This window comes from Pogona vitticeps, chromosome 4 (genome assembly GCF_051106095.1).
Source record: "Pogona vitticeps strain Pit_001003342236 chromosome 4, PviZW2.1, whole genome shotgun sequence".
NCBI lineage: Eukaryota > Metazoa > Chordata > Lepidosauria > Squamata > Agamidae > Pogona > Pogona vitticeps.
The window spans coordinates 136,199,504-136,226,978 of record NC_135786.1 but is presented as its reverse complement, the minus strand read 5'-3'; the positions used below and the strand labels follow the sequence as shown (position 1 = coordinate 136,226,978).

Genomic DNA, 27,475 nt, shown 5'->3' with positions numbered 1-27,475 from the left:
ACCAGGCATGGGATTATCTGATTTTTTTCACAACTGCCAAATTTCAGGAGGAATTCCCCCAGCCAGAATTCTGGTTGCTTTAGCCAAAAAAATGAGTATCCAATCTTTGGTTTCTTTTTCATAACATAAACTTATTTCAAGTACATAAGAACATAAAAATTATTTTCAGGTGTGTACAAAACTGATCGATTCTTGGTCAACTGATGTTTTCGAAATGACAAAGTAGTCTTAGCATAATTTTAAAAATCAAGATCACATTCCAATAATTTATTTAGTCCTATCACTAGTAAGATCCACTTTTGAGGTGCAAAATCTATTGCCAGCAACAGACTCAGCAAAGTTACTCAAAATCCTGTACTTTACATGATAAAACAAAGCAATTTTTAGACACACACATATATATGGTTCAATACCACATTTCTCCAACAAACTGGAATAACTTTTTATTAAAATTGCCTTGCAAGTGTTTAGCTGCATTCAAATAATAGACATAAGCAGTCAATGAAAAGTAACGGTTTAGATTTTTTTAAACACTAAGGTCAACACGATCTTTGGTTTCTACATTTTTGGTATTCTCATTTTTGTTGCTAGAAGACAGATTTTCTCCTATACTTGTTTCCATACATTCCTTTACAGTTTGTCCATTCAGTTCATCTTCTCTTTGCATAGGCAGTTCACTGTTTTCCTTGGCTTCACATCCTAAGTCCATTTCTTCCTCTGTCTGCTCTGCAGTAGCTGAGGATTCTGTTTCTGTTTTATTTTCTAAATTTTCTTCTTTCCTCTTTGCTTTGAATACGTCAACTCCCATCATCCTCAAGTAATGCAATCTCTCATTCTTGGGCACAAAAGCACGTAGAGAAGTCTTGCCAAGCCAACCACACAACACAATGGAACACTGAAGAGTATCTGCTTTGCTATAAAAATACAGATAATTGAAAATCTCTTTAATGACACGCACAGTTTTGGTATGTTGTGGCTTTAACTGTAAATTCTGCAGTCACATCAATTGATTTATTAGCAGCTTTCAAATAATACTGTTGTCTAATTTTCAATGTGCTGCCACTGCACACTACCACAGTTCAGTAGTAGAACCTATCTATTTCCACAAAGAAGGTCCCAAGCCAATTGATCTCTCTCTCTCTCTCTCTCTCTCTCACACACACACACATATACACACACACACACACACACAGAGAGAGAGAGAGAGAGAGAGAGAGAGAGAGAGAGAGAGAGAGAGAATAAATCTAAATAAGGCTGAGAGCACTGTCTTAAATGGGATGCTGAAGAACCTGACGGTTAAGAACAAATACAAAGAACCACTATGAAGAGCACATAACACAGGGTGAAATGACCAAACGATCTAACTTCTATTAGGCAGTTACTTTTTATCCTGTGGAAATTCACAGCTGAGATTTCTGCTAATAAATTTGTGCCAGCCAGCATAAGTAACAGAGTTGGGCCACTGTGATTCACAAGCTGAATACAATACAGTGGGGTCTCGACTTATGAACGCCTCGACATACAAACGTTTCGACTTACGAACCGCTCTCATAGGAATATATGGACTCGACTTACGAACTTAGATTCGAGTTACGAACTCTTTTTTTCCTTTTTTTAAAAAGCTAAGTTATCTTAGGTTAAAAGGAAAAAAGAAAAATATCCCCCTCTAGTGGCAGAAGGCGGAATAGCAGCTTCCCATTAGTTTCTATGGACGAAAAGAGCAGATACGGATTAAATGGTTTTCAATGCATTCCTATGGGAAATGCAGATTCGACTTAAGAACTTTTAGACCTGAGAACTGCCTTCCAATACGGATTAAGTTCGTAAGTCGAGACCCCACTGTACTTAGGAACACAAGCCTTGCCTCAATAAGATTAACAACTGAGAAATATTATTTCACTGAAAGCAATCAGATTTGACAAAGCTGAACTATACATAGGGAGCTCATCTCTGTCTGTTACCACACATACATTGATTTTCTTACAATCACATGCACACTGAATAGGGGAGTTACCTACCTTGGATCTGGTTCATATTTCAACACTATGCTCCCCATAGCTGCAAGAAACACATTTTAACATATTATAGTAATAGATTTGCAAAATGCAATTTATTACACACTATTGCATTAATGTGGGCAACCTGCACATGGCCCTTAGCACACTCACCATGAGGTTCAATAAGCCCTGAAAAGCCCTGACCATTTCCTTTGACTAATTAACTGGGCAGTAAAAATAGAAATGTTTGACTTTGTATATGATGTTTGTTTTCTGTAATAAGAGGACACCCTGAACAGACAGGTTGCCCCTCCTACTTGCTTCTGATGGGCAGGAACCAAGGTTCCCTCTACGCTGGGCGTGTGCGTGCACACGTGTAGGCACCTCTGCCTCCCTGCATGCAGCTGTCTTCCTCCTCTGCACAGTGATCGCGTTAGGTTCCGGTTGTGACAGGAAAGTCATGAGAGAGAGAGAGAGAGAGGCGGAGCCCCACCCAGTGTAGCTGAAACTTAAGAGGGCACGTTGGCAGGAACTAAATAATGTATCAGAACAATCCAGGGGGCTCTCAAGAGGAAGAAGCAATCCTGAAGAGACAGTGTCATGTCCAGGCTCCAGAGAAATCAACAGACATATAGTGGTGCCCCGCATAGCGAGGTTAATCCGTTCTGGATTAACCCTCACTATGGGAAACATTGCTCAATGAAACGAAAAACCCCATTGAAACGCATTAAACTGGGTTTAATCCGTTCCAATGGGCCCCGAAACTCACCGTTGAGCGATGCTTCCCTATGGCCGGCAGCCATTTTCGCACCCTCCCCTCGCTTAGCGAGGGCGCAAAAACGCTGCGCACGGCCATTTCGGGGCTTCCGGTGGCCATTTTGGAGCCGCCAAACAGCTTCGCTATGCGATTTTCGGCCATAGAGGCCATTGCTTTGCAATCGCATTAGCGATCACAAAAACGTCCTTGCTGTGCGGATTCATCGTTCTACGGTGCGCTCGCTAAGCGAGGCACCACTGTAATAGAAAAACTGAGGCCCAAAAAAGAACATTCCCTAGCATAACAAACCACAATCTAAAATACAAAAAATATGACACAGGATGTCCTCCTCTCACTACAGAAAACAAATGTCTCAGAGTATATTCTTTTTTCTTGTAGTGGAGTTGCTTGGACCTCCCCACTTCCCTTGTATTATTATATAAATAATACTGAGTAACACCTTCAGTCTCTAGGATGTGATATCTTGAAAAATCTCATCAATATGTTTCTGTGCATTCTCTGATGTGGGGAAGAATGAAATACCTACAGGTGATTTTTGAATATTCTACCTGGTACCCCAGTTTGATGGTGCTGAGTATCTGCTGATCTGAATTGTGTGTCTCCCAAACATGGACAAAGTGTAACTCTCAGAAGCCAGAAGGCTCTGCCTGAGAAGATGCAGTGTTGGTTCCAGTGGGTTTCTCTAGTAGGGAGTTATGGGGGAAAAGTCTCCTCCACTGCTTTCCCACCTCAATCCCAATTGGCCAGTCCTATGCCAAATCGTGGTCCGGTGACCCAGAGTCCCCAGAAAACCCAGAACTGGGTGAAGTTCTTCTACTCCAGACATAATTTGGGTTTGGCAGGGACAGCCACTACTCCTCAGATTAAATATGGAGTGAAACTTGAGAGAGAAAAGGTTTCTTTCTCTCTTTTTTAAAGGAAAAGGATGAACGACAAAGAAATGGCGAGCTGGTACATGAGTGATGTTCACCTAACAAAGTTAAGCAGAAATGAAATAACTGTCTCCTCAGGTTGCCTCATCCTCTTGAGGGAATTCTGGAGAGCTGTGATTGGTCATTCAGTTGCTGCTGACTGGTAGCAACTGGGAGAGACAGCCTGTCTGATCAGATGCCCTTCACCATCCAGTACAAGAAAAATCACTGTTTCTGAACTGCTATTAGCAGCACCGGAAGAATGATTTTCATTTGGGTCACTGGGAAGAGGATATATTAACTTTGAAGCCAATGCAATTGTTAAAAATTTCTCAGCTGAAGTTACTTGCTATGAGATGTATTACAGTGAAATAGATGAACACAAGTAATTTTCTCTTACATATAGGTAAAAAGCCCTACCTCTGGATTGCAGGCTTTCTACTTATAAGTACGCCAGCAGATATATAACACTGTATAAGTATTTGCAAAATACCAACAATTTGCACTGCAGCGAGAGGTAAGTCCTAAAAGTTTTTCCCAGGCAAATAGTGGAACTCAAATTCTTGAAAGATGTCACTGTAAGTACTTTTCATGTTTAAAAATTCTACTACTGTATACTATTCCAAAATTAGGGAGCCCTTGTCCCCCATACTGACTCAAATTGGTATGGCAGAAAGAGTTATGAAGGGGGCTTTGATAGTATAACCTCCTTAGGAATATACTACAAAGCTGAGTTAAGAAGTTACTACTGCTAAAGAACTGAAAAGACTAAGCCAATTTCTGATCTTGATATATCAAATTAGTCAACAGAAGGTTACACTTACCTATTCCTTTTACTTCACTACGTGCCTCATTACTAAATTTATATAAGAATGGATTCTCTTCTGTTAATAGCACTTTCATATCTTCTATACTGGCATTTACGATCCTTGCGTTGATAAAGGGATACAGTGTATATATTCCCTGCAGATAAAATATAACATCTATTTTAAAAAGACAGTGCTGGCTTTTCTACTAGAATGGGCCTGGTCATTTGATGTCCAAAAATAAAAGCATAACATGCACTTTAAATCAATGCTTTTAGTACAGACTGTCAAATCCAGTCTCCTCCTTCCCAACCCCAAATCATTCAAATGCTAGTATCTGATCTGTCAATTAACTGCATGCAAACTACACATCAACATGGAATTAAAATGTGTCCTAACTGTTTTATTTCTTGTACTTTATTTCAAAATGTACTTTCAAGGGATTCCCACATAGCCTTGGTAGCTTGAGCCCGTACAAATCTTGGCTAGTGGTAGACTGATAAGAAGTTACATTTTAGAGCTGGGTGTTGCTGTTTTTTTAAAGATTGTATGAATCGTCTTTTTTATTGGATAATCTATTTACAAATATTTTAAAACTAACCTATTGACTGAAATTTTGTTGCTTAGCATAGTAAGTCAGAACTAAAGTGGGGCTCACCCTCAATTTACTGTAAGCTTTGTATCCAAAATCAGAGTCTGAAGATGGGACAGTATCAGGGTTCCTTGACTTCAATTGGTGGTGGTGAGACTTCAAGATTGAAGCATTCAGTGCAGCCCATACAGTGAGAGGTTGCTCTGAATCAGAACTGGACAAGGAAAATTTTGGTACCAATCAAGCATGTTTCTGGGCCATAATGTGAGAAGGCTCGGGGGGCATTTTGAAGTGGACAGGTACCTCTTACTGTGCCAAGCTGGGTGGTGATAAAGCACTGGGGGGGGGGCTGGCATCAAGCCTCAACATGCAGCTGGATGTACCGATACTTGCCGCCTGTGCAAGTTGGGGTAGGATGATGCATGTGGCCATTCTAGACCCAAACAGTGTTGTGGTAGGCATCAAAGAAGGAGGAGGGGTGGACACATCCCCTCTCAAGTCTGTATGAGGACAGTCAGAACGAATGATTGAAAGCCTGGAACTGATGACTGTTATATGTCTGAACTGAATGATGGTGAAAGACAATGGGCACTTGTGGCATGCTGGTGATGCTGTTTCCCCTCCATATCCTTCTTTTTGGACTTAGGGAGAGTTGTGGGCTTGATGTCAGACAATTGGGTCAGTAGTAGTAGGCATCCTTCAGTCTCGAAAGACTATGGTATCGTGCTCTGTATGGAGGACTTGGAACAGCGACTAGTGTGGCTGAGGAGGCCAATTCGAGAGTGACAATCCCTTCCACACTGTAGAAAAATCCAATCTGTCCCCTGTCCAGCTCCCTGGTTTTGCTTCCTTTGTGACTTCCTCTTTGCCTCAGCCTGCTGGACAAGGGTCTCTTCAAATTGGGAGAGGCCGTGATGCACTGCCTGCCTCCAGGCTGAACGATCAGATGTCAGAGTTTCCCATCTGTTGAGGTCTATTCCTAAGGCCTTCAGATCCCGCTTGCAGATATCCTTGTATCGCAGCTGTGGTCTCCCTCTGGGGCGATTTCCCTGCACTAATTCTCCATATAGGAGATCCTTTGGAATCCGACCATCAGCCATTCTCACAACGTGCCCAAGCCAGCGTAGACGTCACTGTTTCAGTAATGTATGCATGCTGAAAATTCCAGCTCGTTCTAGGACTACTCTATTTGGAACTCTGTCCTGCCAGGTGATACCAAAAATCCGTCGTAGGCAACGCATATGGAAGGTGTTCAGCTTCCTCTCCTGCCGGGCACAAAGGGTCCAGGACTCGCTGCAGTACAGGAGTGTGCTCAGGACACAGGCTCTATAGACCTGGATCTTGGTATGTGTTGTCAGTTTCTTATTGAGCCATACTCTCTTTGTGAGTCTAGAGAACATGGTGGCTGCTTTCCCAATGCGTTTATCCAGCTCGACATCTAGAGAGAGGGTGTCAGAGATGGTTGAGCCAAGGTACACAAAGTCATGAACAACCTCCAATTCTTGTGTGGAGATGGTAATAGAGGGAGGTGAGTCCACACCCTGGCCCATGACTTGTGTTTTCTTCAGGCTGATTGTTAGTCCAAAGTCTTGGCAGGCCTTGCTGAAACGGTTCATGAGTTGTTGGAGGTCTTCAGCAGAGTGGGCAACAATGGCTGCATCGTCTGCAAAGAGGAAGTCCCTCATGCATTTCAGCTGGACTTTGGTCTTTGCTCTCAATCTAGAGAGATTAAAGAGCTTTCCATCTGATCTAGTCCGGAGATAGACACCTTCTGTTGCAGTTCCAAAGGCATGCTTCAGCATGACAGCAAAAAAGATCCCAAAAAGTGTTGGTGCGAGGACACAGCCCTGTTTCACTCCGCTTCGGATGTCAAAGGGATCTGATGTTGAGCCGTCAAAAACTACAGTGCCCTTCATTCCATCGTGGAAGGACCTGATGATGTTAAGGAGACGAGGTGGACATCCAATCTTGGGAAGTATTTTGAAAAGGCCATCCCTGCTAACCAAGTCAAATGCTTTTGTAAGGTCTATGAAGGCCACTAAGAGTGGCTGTTGTTGTTCCCTGCATTTCTCCTGCAACTGTCGGAGGGAGAATACCATGTCAGTGGTGGATCTATTTGCTCGAAATCCGCACTGTGATTCCGGATAGACTCTGTCTGCAAGCACCTGGAGCCTCTTCAGCACAACACGGGCAAGCAGCTTCCCTACAACGCTAAGAAGAGAGATACCACGGTAGTTATTGCAGTCACCCCTGTCACCTTTGTTCTTGTACAACGTGACAATGTTTGCATCCTTCATGTCCTGTGGTACTCCACCTTCCCTCCAGCAGAGACAAAAGATTTCATACAGTTCGGTGATGATGATCTCCTTACCACATTTCAGCACTTCAACAGGGATGTTGTCCCTTCCAGGTGCCTTGCCAGAGGTGAGGGAATCCAAGGCCGCATTTATTTCTGCTAGGGTTGGTTCGCTGTCCAGCTCTTCCAAGACAGGCAGGCACTCAATGTTATTTAATGCTTCTTCGGTTACTACATTCTTTCTGGAATATAGCTCGGAGTAGTGCTGCACCCAGCGTTCCATCTGCTGTGCTCGGTCCTGGATGATCACACCTGTAGTAGACTTCAAGGGAGCAGATTTCTTCTGTAATGGACCTAAGGCCTGCTTGATACCATCATACATTCCTTTGATGTTACCTGTGTCCGCTGCTATCTGTATCTGAGAGGAAAGCTGAAGCCAGTAGTCATTGGAGCATCTCCTGGCAGCCTGTTGGACTTGGCTACGAGCGGCTCGAAGAGCTTGCAGGTTGTACTCGCTAGGACAGGCTTTGTATGCTGCTAGAGCTCTTCTCTTATCCTCAATGGCTGGCATTAACTCCTCCGAATGGGCTTCGAACCAGTCAGCCATCTTTCTGGTCTTCTTGCCGAAGGTGGACAAGGCAGTGTTGTAGACAGTGTTCTTGAAGTGTTCCCATCGTTCAGGTGCATTTACATTTGCTGGACCTGGAAGGGTTTCCTCGAGTGCTTGGGCAAATTCCTTCACTTTTCTTTGATCGCGAGTCTTGTTGATGTCAATACGTGGTCTTCCTTCCTTTTTCATGTGATACAATTTCTTTGTTCGCAGTTTTACTCTACTACACACCAGGGAGTGATCAGTATCGCAATCAGCACTCTGGTAGCTGCGTGTGATCGTAACACTAGGAAGGCTAGAACGTCTAGTGAGGATCAAATCGAGCTGATGCCAATGCTTGGATCTTGGATGTCTCCAGGAAACTCTGTGTTGCAGCTTCGTATTAAAGAATGTGTTGCTGACACAGAGACCATAGTAACAGCAAAACTCCAGTAAGCGTTGGCCATTTTCGTTCATCTTTCCAATGCCAAAACGGCCTAGACAAGTGGGCCAAGAATTGTGATCAGCACCAACTCTAGCATTAAAGTCTCCAAGAATGAACAGTGACTCTCTTTCAGGGACTTTTTTGATAGTAGCTGCCAGATCGTCGTAGAATTTGTCTTTCACTTCTGGAGTGGATGACAGTGTTGGTGCATATGCACTAATGAGGGTTACTGGTCCTGCTGATGAGTGGAGCTGCAGAGACAGGATTCTTTCACTCCCCACAGTGGGTGGAACAATGCATCTCAGGAGAGTGTTTCTGACTGCAAAGCCAACACCATATTCCCTCGTCTCATTCGATGGTTTTCCCTGCCAGAAGAATGAGAAGTTTTTTTCTTTGACAGATCCCGAGTCTGGCAGTCTTGTCTCTTGCAAGGCAACAATGTCCATCTGCAGTCTACTCAGTTCCATGTCAATGACAGCTGTCTTGCGCACATCGTCTATTTCTTGCAGGTCGTTAGGAAAGCCGTAGTCAGGAAAGCCAGGGGTCATTGTCCGTACATTCCAGGTGCCCAGCTTTAGGGCAGAAGTTTTCTTATGATTGTTGCATGGTGCACGGTTGTCGATCTGCTTGTCGGGTTTCACCCTAAACCCCACGCACCCCGTGAGGTTAACAGACCGTGGCGAGGTAGCACCTTACTGGCTGGGGGCTGCCCAGCTTAAGGCGGGCGGTATCTACCTAGTGAGGTGCAATGACCTCTCCCACCGTCAGAAGTAGCCCCTGGCGTCCTGCTCTACGCCAATTGAGCAGAGACTTATAACCGGTAACTGCTACTTCCCGTGTTGTTTCGACGCTGTATGCGAAGCTGGAGTGTCCTCTCCAGAGCACGAAGCCTGGGTAAAATAGTATGGAGGATAGGCTGTTACCCAAGCAGCAAATCCCCCCTCTCCACATCGCTGAAATGGTCCAGTGGAAAGGCAAGAGCCAATACAACTGGTTCCAGCAACGTCGCAGGGGTTGGCAGAATGAAAGAAAATGCCTCCGGGACTCCGGCTCCGGAGGGTCAGATGACTCCATGAAAGCAAGTATACAAGGACCATGTTGGGCAAAATTTGGGGAGTATCTCCATCCTCTGAAACCAAACCTATTCACGCCAGGTCTCCTTGGCCTTTTTTCTGTGAGGCCAATGACTGTGCAGCTCAAGGATGAATTACTACTAATGACAGCTGTTTCCCACAGGTTTATTTCATTTCTTCTAAACCACATAACCTGTGCGCCCCCGCCCCCCAAATTACAGCAGCTCCAATAATAGCCAATCAATTTCTGGGCACAATTCAAAGTTCTAGTTCTAACCTATGTAAAGTCCTAAATGGTTTGGGTCCAAACTATCTCAAAGACTGCATCTCCTTTTATGAGCGTGCCCAGCTATTAAGAACATCGGGAAAAGCCTTTCTTTAGGCCCCACCACCGTCACAGGACACAGGAGAGGGCCTTCTCTATTGCTGCTCCAAGACTTTGGAACTCCCTTCCCACAGGGGGCTAGGCTGACCCCATCTTTGCAGTCCTTCTGCAAGCAGGTGAAGACCTTTATCTTCAGGCTAGCTTTCCCTTTATGACTGGCTGCCTGAATGGGTATTATATATGTATGGTTGTGCCTTACTGCCTTGAATGTATCTGTTTGATCCTTTTTAGGAGCCTCGTGGCGCAGTGGTTAAATCGCTGTACTGCAGCTAAAACTGTGCTCACGACCTGGGGTTCAAATCCCAGGTAGCCGGCTCAAGGTTGACTCAGCCTTCTATCCTTCCGAGGTCAGTAAAATGAGTACCCAGCTCGCTGGGGGGGCAATGTGTAGCCTGCATAATTAAATTGTAAACCGCCCAAAGAGTGCTTGAAGCGCTATGGGGTGGAATATAAGCAGCACGCTTTGCTTTTGCTTTTAGTATTTGTACACTTACTGTTCTTAGCTATGAATATTGTCTTTTAATGATGTAAATCACTGGTTCTTAACCTTGGGTTACTCAGGAGTTTTGGACTGCAACTCCCAGAAGCCTTCACCACAAGCTGTGCTGACTGGGGTTTCTGGGAGTTGCAGTTCAAAAGCATCTGAGTAACAAAGGTTAAGAACCACTGATGTAAATCACCTTGTGTCCTTCTTAAGGAGAAAGGCAGGGTAAAAAAATTATTACAAAATATGACAAAAAGGCTATTTATATGAAAATTCCAGATGACTGTTGGAGTGCTGCTTTGGTGCCAGTAAAATTTTTTATTTATTTATTTATTTTTATTTTTTATTTTATATCCCGCCTATCTAGTCAGCTCAGGACCACTCTAGGAACTGGCGAACAGCTGTTAGATGGAAGAGCATGACCTAAAAGTTAGGGTGAGGGCAACAACTTTTTTTTACGCTCTGGAAGATTTCAAGGTTGCCTGCGGAAGTGCAGAACAACCCCATTAGTGTGAATCACAGAGACCACAAAGAGGTATATCCTTTTTCAAAACTCTTACAGATAAACCTCTTCTGGAAGTCATCATTCTTCTTCCTTTAGGTCAGAAATAATGTTTTTCTTCCTTTTTTACATTATTCACCCACTAATCAATGCAAATGTGGTTATGTTACCACCTGCTATTACCATTTGTAAATGGCTATACTACTTATTTTTTATACATTTAAAATTTATTTTGAAATATCACAGACTGTAGCTTGTTGCATTTTAAGGCCACTTGGCTCACTGTTTGCACCTGTCAATGCAAGAGAAAGTGAGAAATCTACCAAGTAATGTTTCATGCATCTCATGAGATGTATACATAAATTATATATAGCAGTAAAAATGCTGATCTTCACACATACATAATAACCCAAGCCACAGGTATCACTACAGAAACTTATGCAGACAATGTAGTGGTCATACTTTTACTATTATTACCTCTTGTGCTAATCTGAAGGCACAGCCAAACTGCTCTCCATCAGTATTTCTGGACCACACTTTTATTCCTGTGTTAATAACCTGATTTTTTTAAAAAAGAAAAGAAAAAAGTTTAACATATTAACCATTTCAGTTCTTACTAATCTGAATTAACTCAGCAGGTGAGTTACAAAGGTACAGACTATGTATCTTGGAACATATAACAAATAGGTGTGAGTAAACATATCTTGTTTACTTCAAGGATGGGGGAATCTCCATGGGGCAGAGGGCATTTTTATTTTAGTTGTCAGCTCAGGGACTGCACTCCCACAAGAAACTGTGATCTGCTGCCAACAACTGATGGCAGTTTCAGGGACACTTTCTCAGTTTTACAGTACTAGTCTGTACTGTAATTACTATTTAGCAATTAGCAGTTGCTTACCAGATAGACTTTTGCTTAAAATTGGAGTTCCATACCTTTATTGTATCTTAGACTGTTTCTTTCTTTATTCATATCAGAGTGCTGCATAATTTAAAATTATGGATGTATATAAAATATAGGTAAAATTAAAAAGAAATTAAAATGTTAATACAGTGGTGCCTCGCCTAGCGATTGCCTCGTTTAACGATGTATTCGCTTAGCGATGAGGTTTTTGGAGCGATCTTGCGCTCCGTTTAGCGATGTTCCCTATGGGGAAATTGCGCATAGCGATGTTCGGGACCTTGCCTCACTTAGCAATGACAGTTTAGGTCCCCTGTTTCGCTTAGAGATGTTACGTTTTCGCTATTTTTAAAGTGTCTTAAAATGTTCAAAAACTGTTTTAAATGCTTGGAATAGTTAGTGCACCTTGTAAGACCTTTGCAAACTTAATTTGGCTTTGTTCTGAGTCTTTGTTAATTTTTGGTGAATTCCCCCCCCCATTGGATGCATTGAACTGTAGGTATGACAGCTGTTTTACAAGGTGCACTAACGATTCCAAGCATTTTAAACAGTTTTTGAACATTTTAAGACACTTTAAAAATAGCAAAAACGGACCTGTCAAAACCATTAAATAGGCTTCAACGCATTCCAATGGTGGAAACATTGTTTCGCTTAGCGATGTTTCCTATGGCGATTTTCGCTTAAGGAAAATGCATCCCTATGGGAAATGGTGTTTCGCTTAGCGATGTTTTCCCATAGCGATGTTTTTTTGGGAAACAATTAACATCGTTAAGCGAGGCACCACAATATAATCTTAATTAGGTAAGGGAGATATTAATCATTGTAATATCTACCAGGTGTGACCTCTTCTTCTGCATGTTCACTAGAGGAACACCGTTCTTTCCTTTTACATGTCTAAAGGTTAGGGGATGTTTAGATATTAGAGAATTACTGTCTCCAATTCTTTGATTCCCAAACAGTCCCTAACCATGAAAATATGAACAAGACACCAATAAAATTGAATAACATTAACTCTAATTATCTGAATATCTGTTGGAAATGTGAGAAGGAAATTGGTACATACTTTCATATATGGTGGGAATGTGAAAAAGTACAAAGATTTTGGAAATTAATCTTTAAGGAATTAACTGATATATGTGAAAGGGATATAGAATTTAATCCTGAGATAGTTTTGTTATTAATATTTGAAACATGGAATATGATGACTAGAGAGTTGATTACCAATTTATTAACAGCAGCTAGATTAATAATAGCCAGGAATTGGAAATCAAAATGAATTTCATATGGAAGAATGGTATAATGAAATATGGAATATTGCTATACATGATAAATTAACTTGTAATTTAAGTTCAAGAAAGGAGAGATAATTTTTTCTAATGATATATGGGGCAGATTTATTGAATATGTGCTAACAAAAGGAAAAGGGAAAGTTCCAAATCAGGAATCAATGCAGTTCTGAAGAAGAGGACAATAAAGGAAGAAGAAGAATAAGGACAATGGAAGAAGAAGACTACTGCAAGAGGTCCCAACTAGGGTGGTGGGGCACACAATTGACTTATATTTTGGTTTATGTATTTTATGTTGTAGTTTATAATAATATAAAAAGAAAAATATGAACAAGGAAAATACAAACTGTACATTGAACGAAGAACATAGAACTAGTACTCGAAGAAATAAATACACAGACTTCTTTATACAGTTAGGATACAATAAGACACTGAATATCAATGTTAAGCAGAAATCAAACCAGTAAGCAACTACTAATTATTAAATAATTTAAAATAACAAAGTAAACAATGACTTCACATTGCTAGGATTGTCCCACCAACTACTGGTGGCTTTCTAAGTTAAAAAAAAGGAGGCTGAATGATGGTACTTCCTTGTCTTATTCACAAACATTCAAAAACATAAAAGGGGACAACAGAGATTTGCCATAAGGCACCCTGAGTGGATAAAACTTACCATAGTCTCACATAAGGAGACTTGGAGACCATATCAGTGCTAAAGGAGGCAGTCAGATGAAATGAACAAGAAGAATCAAAGAGCACATGCAAATTTGACATTAGTGACATTTCTCACCAGAACTAAACAGAACAGAAAGTTCTGAGGACAAAAAGGGATACTGATATAGAGAAGTTTCAGTAAGCCCCATTCAGGAAGGCCACTGCACACTGAAAGGATGGAGCTCTTTCTAGTGTTGAAGCTGAGCAGCACAATCCACTGTCCCCCACTGTATTCTCAGCAGAGAAGAGCAGCAGACACTTCTTGAACAACCCAAGCATATGGACAGAAGAGTAATTCTCTTCCTACTTTGGTAGCATTAAACATATGGGTTCTCTGACTGAAAACAGAAATGCATGTCAAACCTTCAACTTTTCACTGTTATTCAGGAGGACATTCCTTATTTCCTTGGAAACCATGTATAATTGCCTCTTCTTTCCCTCCTGAGTACGAGTTAACAAATTCATTTTGGGAAATGATGGATCCAAGGCATAAAAAGACCTGGAAATGAACAGTTATATAAATTCAGTTTTGATTGTACTTTTAAATTGTTGGTGTTAAAACTATTTGTTACAGACAGCTCTAAATCCCTCCCTCCTTCCCAAAAAGCAATACAACACATATGGACTCTGAAGGAATTTGTGTATCTTCAAGCAGACAGGCTCCTCAAAAAGGAGAAAAGAAGAAGAAATTTAACAGTGGTATTTTGTAAAATCTTGGACAAGCTAACAATCAATAGTATGAGAAATAGCAATAACAAAAATACTAATGCAGATGAACTGTTATTATTATGTGCCATCATGTCACCTCCACTTTATAGCAACCCTATGACTAAGCAATCTCCAAAATGTCTGGCCCTCAACAGTCCTACTCAGCTCTTGCAAACACAAGCCAGTCAGTTCTTTTAGGGAGTCAGTTCACCTCCTATTGGTCTTCCTTTTTTCATGCTGCCATCAACCTTCCCCAGCAATATTGTCTTTTCTAGATAATCCTGCCTTCTCTTGGAAATAGTTCAACTTAGGTTTGAGCTAAGATCCACTGGTTTTATCTTTCTGGCAGTCCAGGGTGTCCACAAAGCTCTCCTCTATCACTACATTTCAAACAAATCAATTTTTCCTGTTAGCTTTCTCAATTGTCCAGCTTTAATATATACATGGTGATGAGATACTGTATACAAGAGTGTGGATGATCATGGCCTTCGTCTCCAGTATTCTTACATTTGATTATCTTTACCAATTCCTCCACTGCTGCCCTTCTTAGTCTCAGTCTTCTTCTGATTTCTTGGCTGCAGCCTCCCTTTGGATTGATGACTAAGCCGAGGTATACAAAATCTCCAACTATTTCAATTTTTTCATTGTCGACATTAAAGTTATGTAGTTCTTCTGCAGTCATGATTTTTGTCTTCCTGATGTTCAACTGCAGGTCTGCTTTGGTACTTTTTTCTTTCACTTTTACTAAAAGTGAAATGTAAGTGAATACAGTAGTAAAACTAAAAATGTGTAACACTCTTCGCCTTTTATGGTTGTAATGTAAAGTTCATGGGAAACAAGTAGGATGAACTTGACTACTATGTGGTGGTAAGTACAATCTGACAAATGTCACTGCAACCTTTTGAGGTGAGATACATGATAGAAACATAGCAACTAGAGATGGGGACGAAGCGTCAAAATGGTGCTTCATCTTGGTTCATGGGCTGTCAAACTTGATGACTCATGGCCCACGAATTGCCCCCCAGTGGCCTGATGAATCATGAATCAATTCGTTGATAAGTTGGGTCTGTGGTTGTTGTTTTTTTTAAAACAGCCCATAGGGCTATCTAAAATAAAGCTGCGGCTTCCATGGAGGCAGAAGCTAGACTGCTAGAACCATGGTTTCAATTACAGGAGCCTAGTTTTTGCAAGGAAGAATGAGGAGGGTTTCCCTTTTGGCAAGCCTGGCGGAGGCGATTCCCCTCCTGTCTTTGCACAGACAGCAAGGGTGGAGGATTGCTTGGGTCCTCCTTCCCTCCTCTTACTATGCCCTGGCAGGGACAGGAAGAAGAACAAAGCCTGATCTAAGCAACCCTCCAACCCCACTGTCTTGTATAATTTCTTTGGTCAGGCTTCCCTCATGTATGCTGCCGAGACGTAGAAAGACGGGAAGCCTGACAAAGCGATCCCCCCATTTTTTAAACAGGGGGGTGGGATTCCCTTTAGGCAGACTTTAGTAAGCTGCCTGAAAGGGAAAACCCCTTTCTGCTTATGCCCCTGGGGAACAGCTGACGCGCAGGGGCATAAGCAGATAGGGATAGATGAAGGGACTAATAAAAAAGGGTTATATTTGTTGGGTATTCTTGACCCCCAAAATAAGAAGCAACAAATATCTAATAAATCAGGTATATTCGTTGAATATCCCGATTCATTTCTATATTCATCCCCATGTCGAATAGCAAGTGAAAAGATGTATTTTGTTCAAAAGGAACAAGTCAATAGAAAAGGAAGACTAGCACTACATGTGAATAATGCATAAACCTATACAGAAATCCATGATTCTGAGATCAAAACTTTGTTGGAAGTTCTTGTGCAAAACTGAAGAAACAAGAAAGGTGTGCTGTAGCAGCGTATTATGGATTGTCCAACCTGTTAAACAATTAGAGTGGTACATTCCTGGACTAGATGTCAGAGACAAGCTATGGTAGGACATTTTAACTACCTTGAAACTATCAAGTCTAACTGTTTGAACAATGGAACACATTCTGACTTATCCAACTAGCTACCATTGTTCATATTTTGAAAGCCAGATAAAATACGTGTTTTATACAGTGATGCCTCGCAAGACGAATGGCTCGCGCAACGAAAACTCGCAAGACGAAAGTGTTTTGGGATTTTTGTGGTGACTCGCAAGACAAATTTTTCTATGGCCATGCTTCGCAAGATGAATAGGAACGCATTAATTAAATTTCAATGCATTCCTATGGCAAACTGCATTTTGCAAGATGAAATTTTTGCAATACAAAACAACTCGCGGAACAAATTATTTTCGTCTTGCGAGGCATCACTGTACACAAATTACTTCACAACTGCTACCCATATGCTGAGACAGAATTATTTAAGAACAAGTGAGGTGCTCGAAGATTAGGGAAAACAAAACTGTCAATTTCTTTAAGGAGAAAAGGATGGATCCAGAAAACTAATCAGCCCAATTAATTCAATACTGGACAAAATTCTGGAAGGAATTATTAAATTATTTGTCTTTGAACATTCAGGAAATAATACACTGCTTGCTAGAATAAGGAATTTTAATTTTTTTTGTTCAGTTACTTGTTTGGCATTACTGTAAACACGGTACTTCTTAAAATCAGAAAGCATTCAACAAAGTCTCTCATGACATCTGCATTCGGTTGGATAAGGTTGATCCATAGCTGGTTGAGGAACCAAATAGCACAAGTGCCAACCAGCAGTTTAACATCCCACTGAAAGATGTTTAAGAAGAGTGCCACAAGGCTTTGTTCTACAACCTTTGCTTTCAAGATTTTTATAAATGAAGTAGATGAGGACCTAGGAGATTTGGCTTATCAAAAGTCCTTATGATAAAGATACAAGGGATAAATCAACATCACACAAGATAGTATCAAGGTTTAAATAGATTTAGGTAGGACATAACTTTCAGCTAAAATTAACAACACAAAACTCAACTGAGAAAAGTAACACAACCTTTGTTAACAGATGGGTAGGATAGGATAACTTTACTATGGTCAAGGACCAGCAAGGAATTAACAGATGTATTCTGTCTCGTGGGTGGGTGTAGAAGTAGCAATAATGTAGAATATCTGATCCGCATCAGGCTGCAGGTGAAGAACTGCATCCAGTTCTATGTGTCCACTGAATAGTAGCAAGGTTGGTGACTGTTCTGTAGACCAAATCCTATCAGATACCAGTGAAAAAAACTGGGCATATTTAGCCTGTTGAAGAGTAAATATGAAAGCAGACATCAACTACCTAAAAATCTGCTATGTAGAACATGGTACATGCCTATTCACTGTTGCCCCAGCAAAAAGAATTACAACCAATGGCTGGCGGGAAGCAGATTTTGGCTAAACATTTTGACAGATTAAGGCGGCAGCAAATTCTATTTCATTGTACAGTATTGCCAGGGTATTGTTGCTGGATACTGACTTTAGACTGAGCTGAGTTGAACAAGAACTTCAAAGCCCCTTCCTTTCTATGGAAACTCAGTGTGTCCTTTGCTTTTAATTCAAGGTATTAACCACATCCAGAATTGGGCTAATTCACCCAATGAGTATTTAGCAACTGAACTGAATGAAAAGAACAGATTTCTTACTGAATAGGTGGAAACAATGGATCATCTTCAGAAAGGAACACAAATGGATCTTCTTTAAATCCAAAAAGCTTCATTTTTTTAGATGGTGGAGGCCTGGAAGGAAAACAGGTTTGTTCACATTCTAGAATTTTTGACTGGTCTTATGAATAAGTTGCTGCATTCCTTCCTTCATTCCACAAACGAATCTGTGGAATACAAGGGGAGGACAGTTGCCAGCCTGGACACTGAGGCATGGTTACTCAGATAGAGGTAAACCGAGAGCCTGCCCTCAAAAGAAGTCCAGAGCAGTTAATACCATTTCCTCACAAAGGAAACAACCATGTGCTTGGTGACTAAACATGCTAGGTCCATTCCCCCACCCAGAGCTGAATTACCCCAACCTTTTCTCAGTGCTGGTGCCAGAGAGTAATACTGGGATGTATATAAATACAGTATGTTTCTTCTACACAGTATGACATATTTAATAAGGGTTACCTCTTGCAGTAGCTTTGACAGGCAGCTCTACTTTTTAACTAATCAGGAGAGTTAAAGGTACCCTATAGTGTAGGTAGACAACCTAAGAATAGAAGTCTCATTTCCAAGCCATGAGACTATAACAAAGGAGTAGACAAAATCAAAGGAAATAAGATGGGAACAGCAGATGGCTTCTGGGTCAACTGTAGAATTGTATCAGGAGACGCACACTCTTAACAGAAAAAAAAACAGTCATAACACTAAGCTGTCTCCCACACACACTCTTTTCATTACACTGCCTATCTGGGAGAAGAATGTCTTCTTTACAATGTACAGGGTGAACATATTACAGCAAGTTCCAATGCTACTTTCTCCTATAGTGAGGGAGAACATCTTTATTACGGGACATACTGTAATTAGTTCAATCCCTAAGGTGGAAAGTGGTGCTGGCTTTCTACCTCTGAGAAATCCGGTTGTAAGACATTCAGCTTAGCACCACCTGGTCTAAGACTCAGCAACTACCAATAACCTCTGGTGATGCAAAATGTTCCAACTTGTAATGCCTGACAAATGACAAATTTGCTTTCCAATTTATTGTGTCTGTGACTGCAAAATAAATACTACTGCTGCTGCTACTGCTTTCCAATTAATGACCTGACAATATCTTGTAGCAGAATTCAAACTTCTTTAAACTGTGCATATTGCTATGCTTTTTGTGGAACAAGCCGTAATCTCCCTAGGCAAAACCAAATCAGTTCTTATAACAGAGTGTAATACAGGCCTCTTCCAGTAAGTCAGCACTGCTTTTTCTCTTTTTCACTGATAAAAACTGGAAGGACATGAGCAACAGGTCAATCATCCTAAACTCTCTTGTTCTCCTCAAACAGATTTTTATGGCTCTGTACACAGTGATTTTGGGCCACTCTTTCTAGTGGTCAAATTAGCTGAGCACAAAACATAGGTTTCCTGAATACAATGAAAACCTGTTCACTTTAGCTACAAACGAAATATCTAATCTTAGAACCACCTCATCATGTTGTAGCAAACATATTCCACATGTTATGGCCCAAACTCCTAGCTCTGATGCTATATGTGTCAACTTAATAGCTGTGCAGAAAAGATGTTTTAGGAATTCTTTACATAAAGGTTCAAACGTTTATCTGGCTAGGGCTTTTAACACATTATGTAGGCTTCATGAAGGAAAGAGACCATTCAAGACTCCATCAACATCACACCTCTTTAAAAAGTCTAATGTCTACAGTCTCCACCTTTGTTCTTAGCACAGTGGACAGAGCTGCTATCTTTGCATTGTATTGCATGATAACCCTCAACCATGCCATTCTGAAACCTAGAACAGCAAATGTTTTCAAAGGGCCAATCTTCCCTGCATATGAAACCATGTGCAAAATGTCCTCAAAGGGGCATTGCACTGTTTGTCAGTAAACAGCCTTAAAATGCACTCACTACTTGCTCCAAGTACTCTTACCTAAGAAAGCTCCTGCATTCAACCTTCCATGCAAGAAGCTAAAGCCAACTTGTGTCTGCAAGCTGAACTATTCCTTGACTGAAAGATTTTTGTGAGGTGGAAGTGAGAATGATGGCCCTGCAATATCTAGGACATCTGGGATCATGTACTTCATTACCAAAATGCTGCCACTAGAACTACCTGATGTCATTCTGCCCAAATCCTACATAGGATTTAGCCCAAGAGCTAAATAGTGGCAAATAGTGTACAAATGTCCTTTCAGTCACCAAGCTTGTCAGGACATATATTAGTTTTGTCTTTTTGGTCCAATATCTGGAATCGGAGCTACACACCTACTGGTTCTTTCTGGAAACAAAGATGTCCATCTCCAGACATCCCAGACAGTCTACAACCATACTGAACACCCTAGCAGAAAAGTTCCACTTCCCCCAATACATATCCTAATGGCTCAAACCAGGCTACATCTCATTCTCTATTTCTGCTCTCTTCCTACTTGTTGATAGTTCTGCCTCTGCTGTAGCCAAAGGTGTGGGAGAGGTGAAAGGTACTGACAACTCTCTATATTCATCCTCTGAAAAATGTAGGACCAAAAAATAATATTCTAATCCTAGCAGGGCCTCTTCCAAGTACAGTGGTGCCTTGCTTAACGGGCGCCCCGTTTAACGACGAATCCGCATAGCGATGAAGATTTTGCGATCGCTTTTGCGATCGCATTGTGATGTTCCCTATAGGGAAAAATCGCTTTGCGATGATTGCTCCCCCCCATCATCGCAAATGCCCCATTTTTGCACAGCTTGCGATGAGGGGGGGGGGTAGCGATCATCCCAGAAAAGAGCCGGGAGCCATCTTCTCTGCTCCAGCCCCTCCCCCTCCCTGCCTCACAGCTGATGGGCGCTGCTCTTAGAAGCTTCCCCAGGCTTGCCCAGCAGGTAAACAGGCAGTGGAAATGCACTGGGTAAGCCTCTGAAAGCGGCGCTTTGCCAGGGTGGAGGTGGGTGGGGATGTGGCAGGGGCAGTGAAAATGCACCTCTGAAAGCCCCGCTTTGCCGCGGGGGGGTGGCGGGCCTGCCCCTGCCACACCCCCACCCACCTCCACCCTGGCAAAGCACCGCTTTCAGAGGCTTCCCTAGTGCATTTCCACTGCCTGTTTACCTGCTGGGCAAGCCTGGGGAAGCTTCTAAGAGCAGCGCCCATCAGCTGTGAGGCGGGGAGGGGGAGGGGCTGAAGCAGAGAAGATGGCAAAATGGCCGCCCGCTGTGTTTTGGCCCGGATTCCTCGCTTTCCGGGCAGTGAAAATGGCCACCGTATGGAGGATTTTCACATAAGGGTGAGTTTTTTGCCCATAGGAACGCATTAAACGGGTTTTAATGCATTCCTATGAGCTTTTTTATTTCGCATACCGACGAATCCGTATAGCAACGATTTTGGCTGCACGGATTATCGTCACTATGCGGGGCACCACTGTATTTGGTTTTGCTACTACTTGAAGAGTATTGAGTGGGTGGGGGTTCATATAGGCAGACACTTTAAAATGGCACCCTCTTTTTTTTTTAAAGCACAGCTGAACTGAAGGAAGCCAGTTTGGGCTCTCCCTTTGCTTTGTTTAAGTACTTCCACTGCCTGGAATTTGAGAGGAGAAAGAATCTCTGGTGTCACTTTTTGGAGGCTTTAAGAGAAGGACTGATGTTGGAGAAACAAGAGGCTCTTCCCCAGCCATGCAGGAAACTTCATCCTTTGCAAACTGGATCCAATTACAGCTACAGGGAGAACATACCAGCTAACTCCAAAGATGACAAAAGAATCCAACATGCTAGCCAAGAAAAAAGAGGTTCTTAATCATTAAGTATAGAAATTTTGGTCTATTTTTGGGGCTAAGTCAATTTAAATCCTTGTCACTGCCAACAAGAAAATGTAAGTTTTGTATCTATTAAGATACCAATTGACTGGCTACAAGACATGTATCTTTCAGTGTGAATTGTTTTTGAAAACTTTAAAAAAATCCATTTTCCCAAAAATTCATTTTTAAAAAATGGTTTCATTTTTTGAAAATGTACAATTGCATCATGTTGTATATCAAATGAACACCCTATTCGTAAACTTTAAAATGATGCCTGTCCCAGGTCTGTAGGTATCATAGGTATCTATTAAATCAGGGATCCCCAACTTTTTCACCCTGTGGACCGGCTGGGGAAGGGGGGACACCCCCCGCGTTCGTGCACAAATGGCAGCGAAGCACTTGTCTGGGCGCACTTGCACTCAAGTGCATGCGCAAACGACGGCACAGGGCTCGCACGGGCATGCTGGAGCATGTGTGCATGCACAAATCAGCTGTGCGGGGGTGAGTGCATGTGGGGGGGAGGGTGGTCTGTCTCCACGGCCAGGTCTGGCTTATGCCACGGACCAGCACCGGGACACAGAATGGGGGTTGGGGACCTCTGTATTCAATGACATTTGAAGTTATGGTGGCGAGTGAATTTTGGCTTTTTTTGCAATTTTGAAAATGCAGTATCTCAGAAACAGGTGGACTAAAAAGTCTGAAAAATATTTTTTAAACATCTCAAGGTAAGGTACAGATGTACCAAAAATGAGCCAAACCAATGACATCAAGTTCCAAAATTGATTTTTCATTGGTTATTTGACATGGAATAACCCAATATGAGTCTCAAGATGATTTGGAAAAATTTTGATAGGTACCAGAAGCAACAGGATAAGTGATGTGCTGTTTCTTTAACTATATACACAGATTAATCTGCACTTCCTGTCTTATCTTATGAATACTCCAAATAGCATTGTCACAATTCAAGAAAGGTCCCAGATCTTTTCAAGAGTGGTAATAGTGCTTCGTTTCTTACCCACAAACTCCATCTTTTTTCATTTCTGTACTTTCAATCACCAAGGTGTTTTCAGTTTTGGCATCTGTAGTTACATGGTCTTCAACAGTTTCTGAAGATCCTTGTTTCCCAGGTATGGCATCTTCTGCCTTCCATGGCAGCTCTTGATGGAGCTATTTCAAAAGAGAAAAAGCAAGCTGCAATGCATTGAAAGCATGTCTTGGATCTCAAAATTGCTGGTGGTGGCCAATTTTAAAAACCCTCTGTTATATAAATTACACCACACACATAACTTATTGTCTTCCTTCACACACTCTGAACAAACGCCGTAAATGTGAGTTAAATAAGACTTTAAAATAAGATAAAAATGTTTTAAACATGTATACCTTCAAGTTTTGAAAAAATGGCCAAAATATTTTTTTTAAGACATAAGACATAAGAAATTTATTTGTCATTGCGCTCACAAGTGGGTGCAACGAAATGAGGTGCTCTTCCCCAAGGTAAAACTGGACAACACTACAAAAAAAAGTTAAAATATACACAACTTTCACCATCCAAATATAGATACCCCGTTTTCTCTCAGCAATTGAAATCCACCAAAAACCTATGGCCCCACATTTAAACTCAATACTGCACTTGGGTAAAAACTGTTCTTGAATCTGCTTGTCCTTGCTTTCAATACCCTGAATCTCCTTCCTGATGGTAATAGTTTAAAGAGCTGATATCCCGGATGAGAGGAGTCTTTCAGTATGTTAGATATCTTCCTCTTACATCTGTTCTTATACAATTCTTCCAAAGAGGGGAGTGAACAGCCAATGATGTTTTGGGCCATCTTAATCACCCTTTGAATTGCCTTTTTCTCTGCCACTGTGCAGCTCGTGAACCATACACAGAGACAGTAGGATAATATGCTCTCAATCGAACTCCGATAGAAGGTGATTAACAAACTCTCAGTCAATTGTTGCTTTCTAAGAATCCTTAGAAAATACAACCGTTGTTGTGCCTTCCTGATTAACGCAGCGGTGTTTGCACTCCAAGTCAGGTCATTTGTTATGATAGTCCCAAGAAACTTACATTCAACCACCTGTTTCACACAAACTCCATCTATATACAGTGGCTGAATGTCTGCTCTTTTTTTCCTATAGTCCACTATGAATTCCTTGGTTTTTTGGATGTTAAATAAAAGATTGTTTTTTTTGCACCAGCGGGATAGCTGTAATACCTCGTCCCGATACGCAGACTCATCATCCCCAGAGATAAGTCCTACTAGTGTAGTATCGTCTGCAAATTTGATAATCCTATTACTGGGATGGTTATTGGTGCAATCCGATGAATAAATGGAGAACAGTAGTGGACTAAGGACACAGCCTTGTGGAGTGCCAGTGCTGAGTATCTTGTCAGTAGAGATGTAGTCATTCAGTTTAACCCTTTGTGGACGATTTGTTAAAAAATCCAAAATCCACAGACAGATAGAATCTGGAAAATCAAGATCTTTAAGTTTGTCTATTAATCTGTGGGGTATAATGGTGTTAAAAGCAGAGCTAAAGTCCGCGAACAACATTCTTACATAATTCCCTTGTGTTTCCAAGTGGGATAAAGCCATATAAAGCACAGTATTGATCGCATCCTCGGTTGATCTATTTTCTTTATAAGCAAACTGAAGCCCATCAAAGGGATGAGGAAGGCAGGAGATAATATATTTCCGAACTAACTGCTCAAAGCACTTCATTAAGATTGAAGTTAGTGCCACCGGCCTGTAGTCATTCGGACTGTTTGTAGGCAACTTTTTAGGCAGTGGAACGATGACGGAAGCCTTGAGACAGACGGGAACTGCGCATAGTGTCAGGGATCTATTAAAAATTACAGTCCATATCCCGGCTAGCTGATCAGCACAGTCTTTTACCACCCGACCAGGAATTAAGTCGGGTCCAGCTGCTTTTCTGGAGTTAACCACTTTCATAGTCTGTCTCACATCCTGCTCATTCACAATGAAGGGGGGAATCTGCTGAGTAAATGATGGCAAACGAACAGTTTCAGTTTGATCGATCTCGAATCGAGCAAAAAAGTTGTTCAACTCCTCAGCCACCTCCACACCTCCGCCTGAGGAAACCTTTTTTGCTTTGTAGTTTGTTAGTTGTTGAACCCCCTGCCAAACTTGCCTCATGTTATTGCTGAGAAAGCAGTCTTCAATTCTCCTCTTGTATTCGGCCTTAGCTTGCTTAATGCCTCTCCTCAAATTCGTTCTTGCTGCACTGTAGTCTAGATCATCCCCAGACTTAAAAGCCTTATTTCTAGCATACAACAGGCGTCTAACCTTCCCGGTCATCCAAGGTTTTTGATTGGGATAAACCCGGATACGTTTATCCACTGTGACCGTGTCAATACAGTGTGCCATATACCCTAACACTGCAGCTGTATGTTCTTCCAGATCAGGATGGTCAAAAATTTCCCAATTTGTTTGTTCAAAACAGTCCTTTAACTGCTCCATTGCTCCCTCTGGCCAGCTTTTCACTGTCTTGACTACTGGCCCTGACTGTTTTCTCAGGTTTATCGTATTTTGTTTAAAGACTTTGTGGTCTCATCTGTCCGTGGTAAAAATTAAATGTTACTAGTATAATTATATGAAATAATTTTAAATTATGCATTAGTTGTCTTCTCTGAAAAGTTAAGGAGGGATAGCAACCCAAACATAATCACCCAGCAATGCTTGGTTTGGGCTGAGAGTTGGACTCAATGATCCTTAGGTCCCTTCCAGCTGTACAGTTTTATGAAAAACTGTATTTTTGCCCTAACTTTGTGCATTGGATTTTCGCTGTGTAATTTAAAGGAAATGCCATCTTATAATCAGCTGACAGTATCTTCAACAGTCTCAGAAGTACTACTAACTTATCTTATTTCAAGTCATCTCAAACGTATATATGAACGTATGCCTTAAAATGCTAAAATACCGTAGGTGTTGTACATGTCATTATCCTCCCTTTGCAGAAGATACAGAAGTTAAACAATATATTTTTCCAGTTTAACGCATTAGGCATGTGTGAAGGTTCGTTTTTTGGGGCTTCCGGCACTTCCAATAAAGGACGAGACGGATGTAATAAATCAACTGGTTCTGTATTTTTTGCAACGTTAACATGAACAGGAACTTCATTAATAAACGGGTTTAACGTCTCTTGTAGCTCTAACCTTGGCTGCAAGGGTGACCATAGATTGTTAACAAACGGGTTGCTGTCTTCTAAGTTCCAGGGTCCTGTTATCGGCTTCACAGGACCTAACCCATTGTCCATTTCCCCCTCCAGGGGAATTAAGGGTAATGTTTCTTCATCCCCGCTACAGTCCCCCAAGGACGATCCCTCTCCTGTACCGGCCACCCATGGCCTGGGAAGACTCCCAACTTCTGCAACTCCGCCATATGCCATTCCTTTTTCCTTTCCAGCTCGCGTACCACGGCTTCCCTTTCTTTCCTCAACTTACGTCGCCACTCCTTGGCCTCTGTCTCTACCCAGTATGAAGGATGGGGCTTAAGACCTTGTCGGCGTCTCCTTTCCGCCTCTTCGTGGGGCACCCTCACCTGCTCTCACTTGTGGGTCCATGGATCTTCGATCCAGATCCATTCCCAACCCCCCGGGATCTCCTCCCACTTGCCTTTTATGTCCCCGGCTGCTGCCTCAATCTCCTCCCCTCCCTTTCCCGCCAAAGTTCCCCTGGGCCTTGGGGTGATAGTTAACTCCTTCAGCGCCTTTTCCAGATTATTGGTATCCACCCCTTTGTTCACTTTAACGGGCTCCGGGCTGCTCTTCCCCCAGTCAGGGGTCTCCACTCCTTTATCTTCCCGACGAGGTGCTGAAGGAGGTGGAGATGTCTGTGTGTGTTGGGCCCTCGACGGGAACGATGGCACTCCTACATAGGCCTCCATTTTGGGGGCCTCACAGCATGATCCAGCCAAAGAAGTGTATCTCCTTGAAATGAAAGGAATGCTGGCACTGTGGAAGATTCATTTTATGTAGCAGATGGAAGATATCCTCAAGAGATGGTTTGTCTCTACTTGTTTGCACAGGCAGAACTTATCAGGTAATCAGGAAGCACTAGAAGCTCCTTAAGATAGAGTGATCAAACGTTGTTGAACCAGTACTCCTTTCCAGCCACCAAGCAGAAAAATAGAGTAAGCAAGACAGAACACTACAGAAAAAACAGACTTGGTAGGTGCCCCTCTGAGGACCTAGTCATAATCATCTAGAGAGAGAGTGGAGGATATCCTCCTACTGGACAGCACCTACAGAAGAACACCGAAGATCCGTATATGCTTTATAGACTACAGCAAAGCCTTTGATGGTGTGGCCCATGAGAAATGATGGGTAGTTCTGAAAGAATGTGCCTCAGTAATTGATTTTCCTGATGCATAACTTGTAATGTGGATAAGAATTTACTGTTAGGACAGAATATGAAGAGACAGAATGGCTTTCTATAGGAAAAGGTGTCAGACAAGAGCGCACTTTATCCCCTTATCCAGGGATGGACAATTAATTTCTATAGGGGGCCACATGAAAAATCTGAACTCTGTTCAGGGGCCGAACCAACTTTACTTAAAAATAAAGTGAAACAATGATGCTATGATTGTTTTTATTTTAAAC

General features: G+C 41.8%; 1 protein-coding gene across 2 annotated transcripts in view; it reads right to left on the bottom strand.

The window, feature by feature from the left end:
- Window positions 1-234: 234 nt before the first annotated feature.
- NSUN2 (NOP2/Sun RNA methyltransferase 2) overlaps window positions 235-27,475 on the bottom strand; it is a 62,790-nt gene continuing 35,549 nt past the window's right edge. For both annotated transcript variants that reach the window (XM_020795591.3, XM_072998455.2), the window contains exons 13-19: window positions 22,869-23,020; window positions 18,078-18,170; window positions 14,123-14,258; window positions 11,336-11,416; window positions 4,511-4,649; window positions 2,019-2,058; window positions 235-914 (exon numbers count right to left, since the gene is read on the bottom strand). In XM_020795591.3, the coding sequence (XP_020651250.3) occupies window positions 527-914; window positions 2,019-2,058; window positions 4,511-4,649; window positions 11,336-11,416; window positions 14,123-14,258; window positions 18,078-18,170; window positions 22,869-23,020 (1,029 nt within the window). In that variant the 3' untranslated portion in view covers window positions 235-526. The remainder of the gene's footprint in view (window positions 915-2,018; window positions 2,059-4,510; window positions 4,650-11,335; window positions 11,417-14,122; window positions 14,259-18,077; window positions 18,171-22,868; window positions 23,021-27,475) is intronic.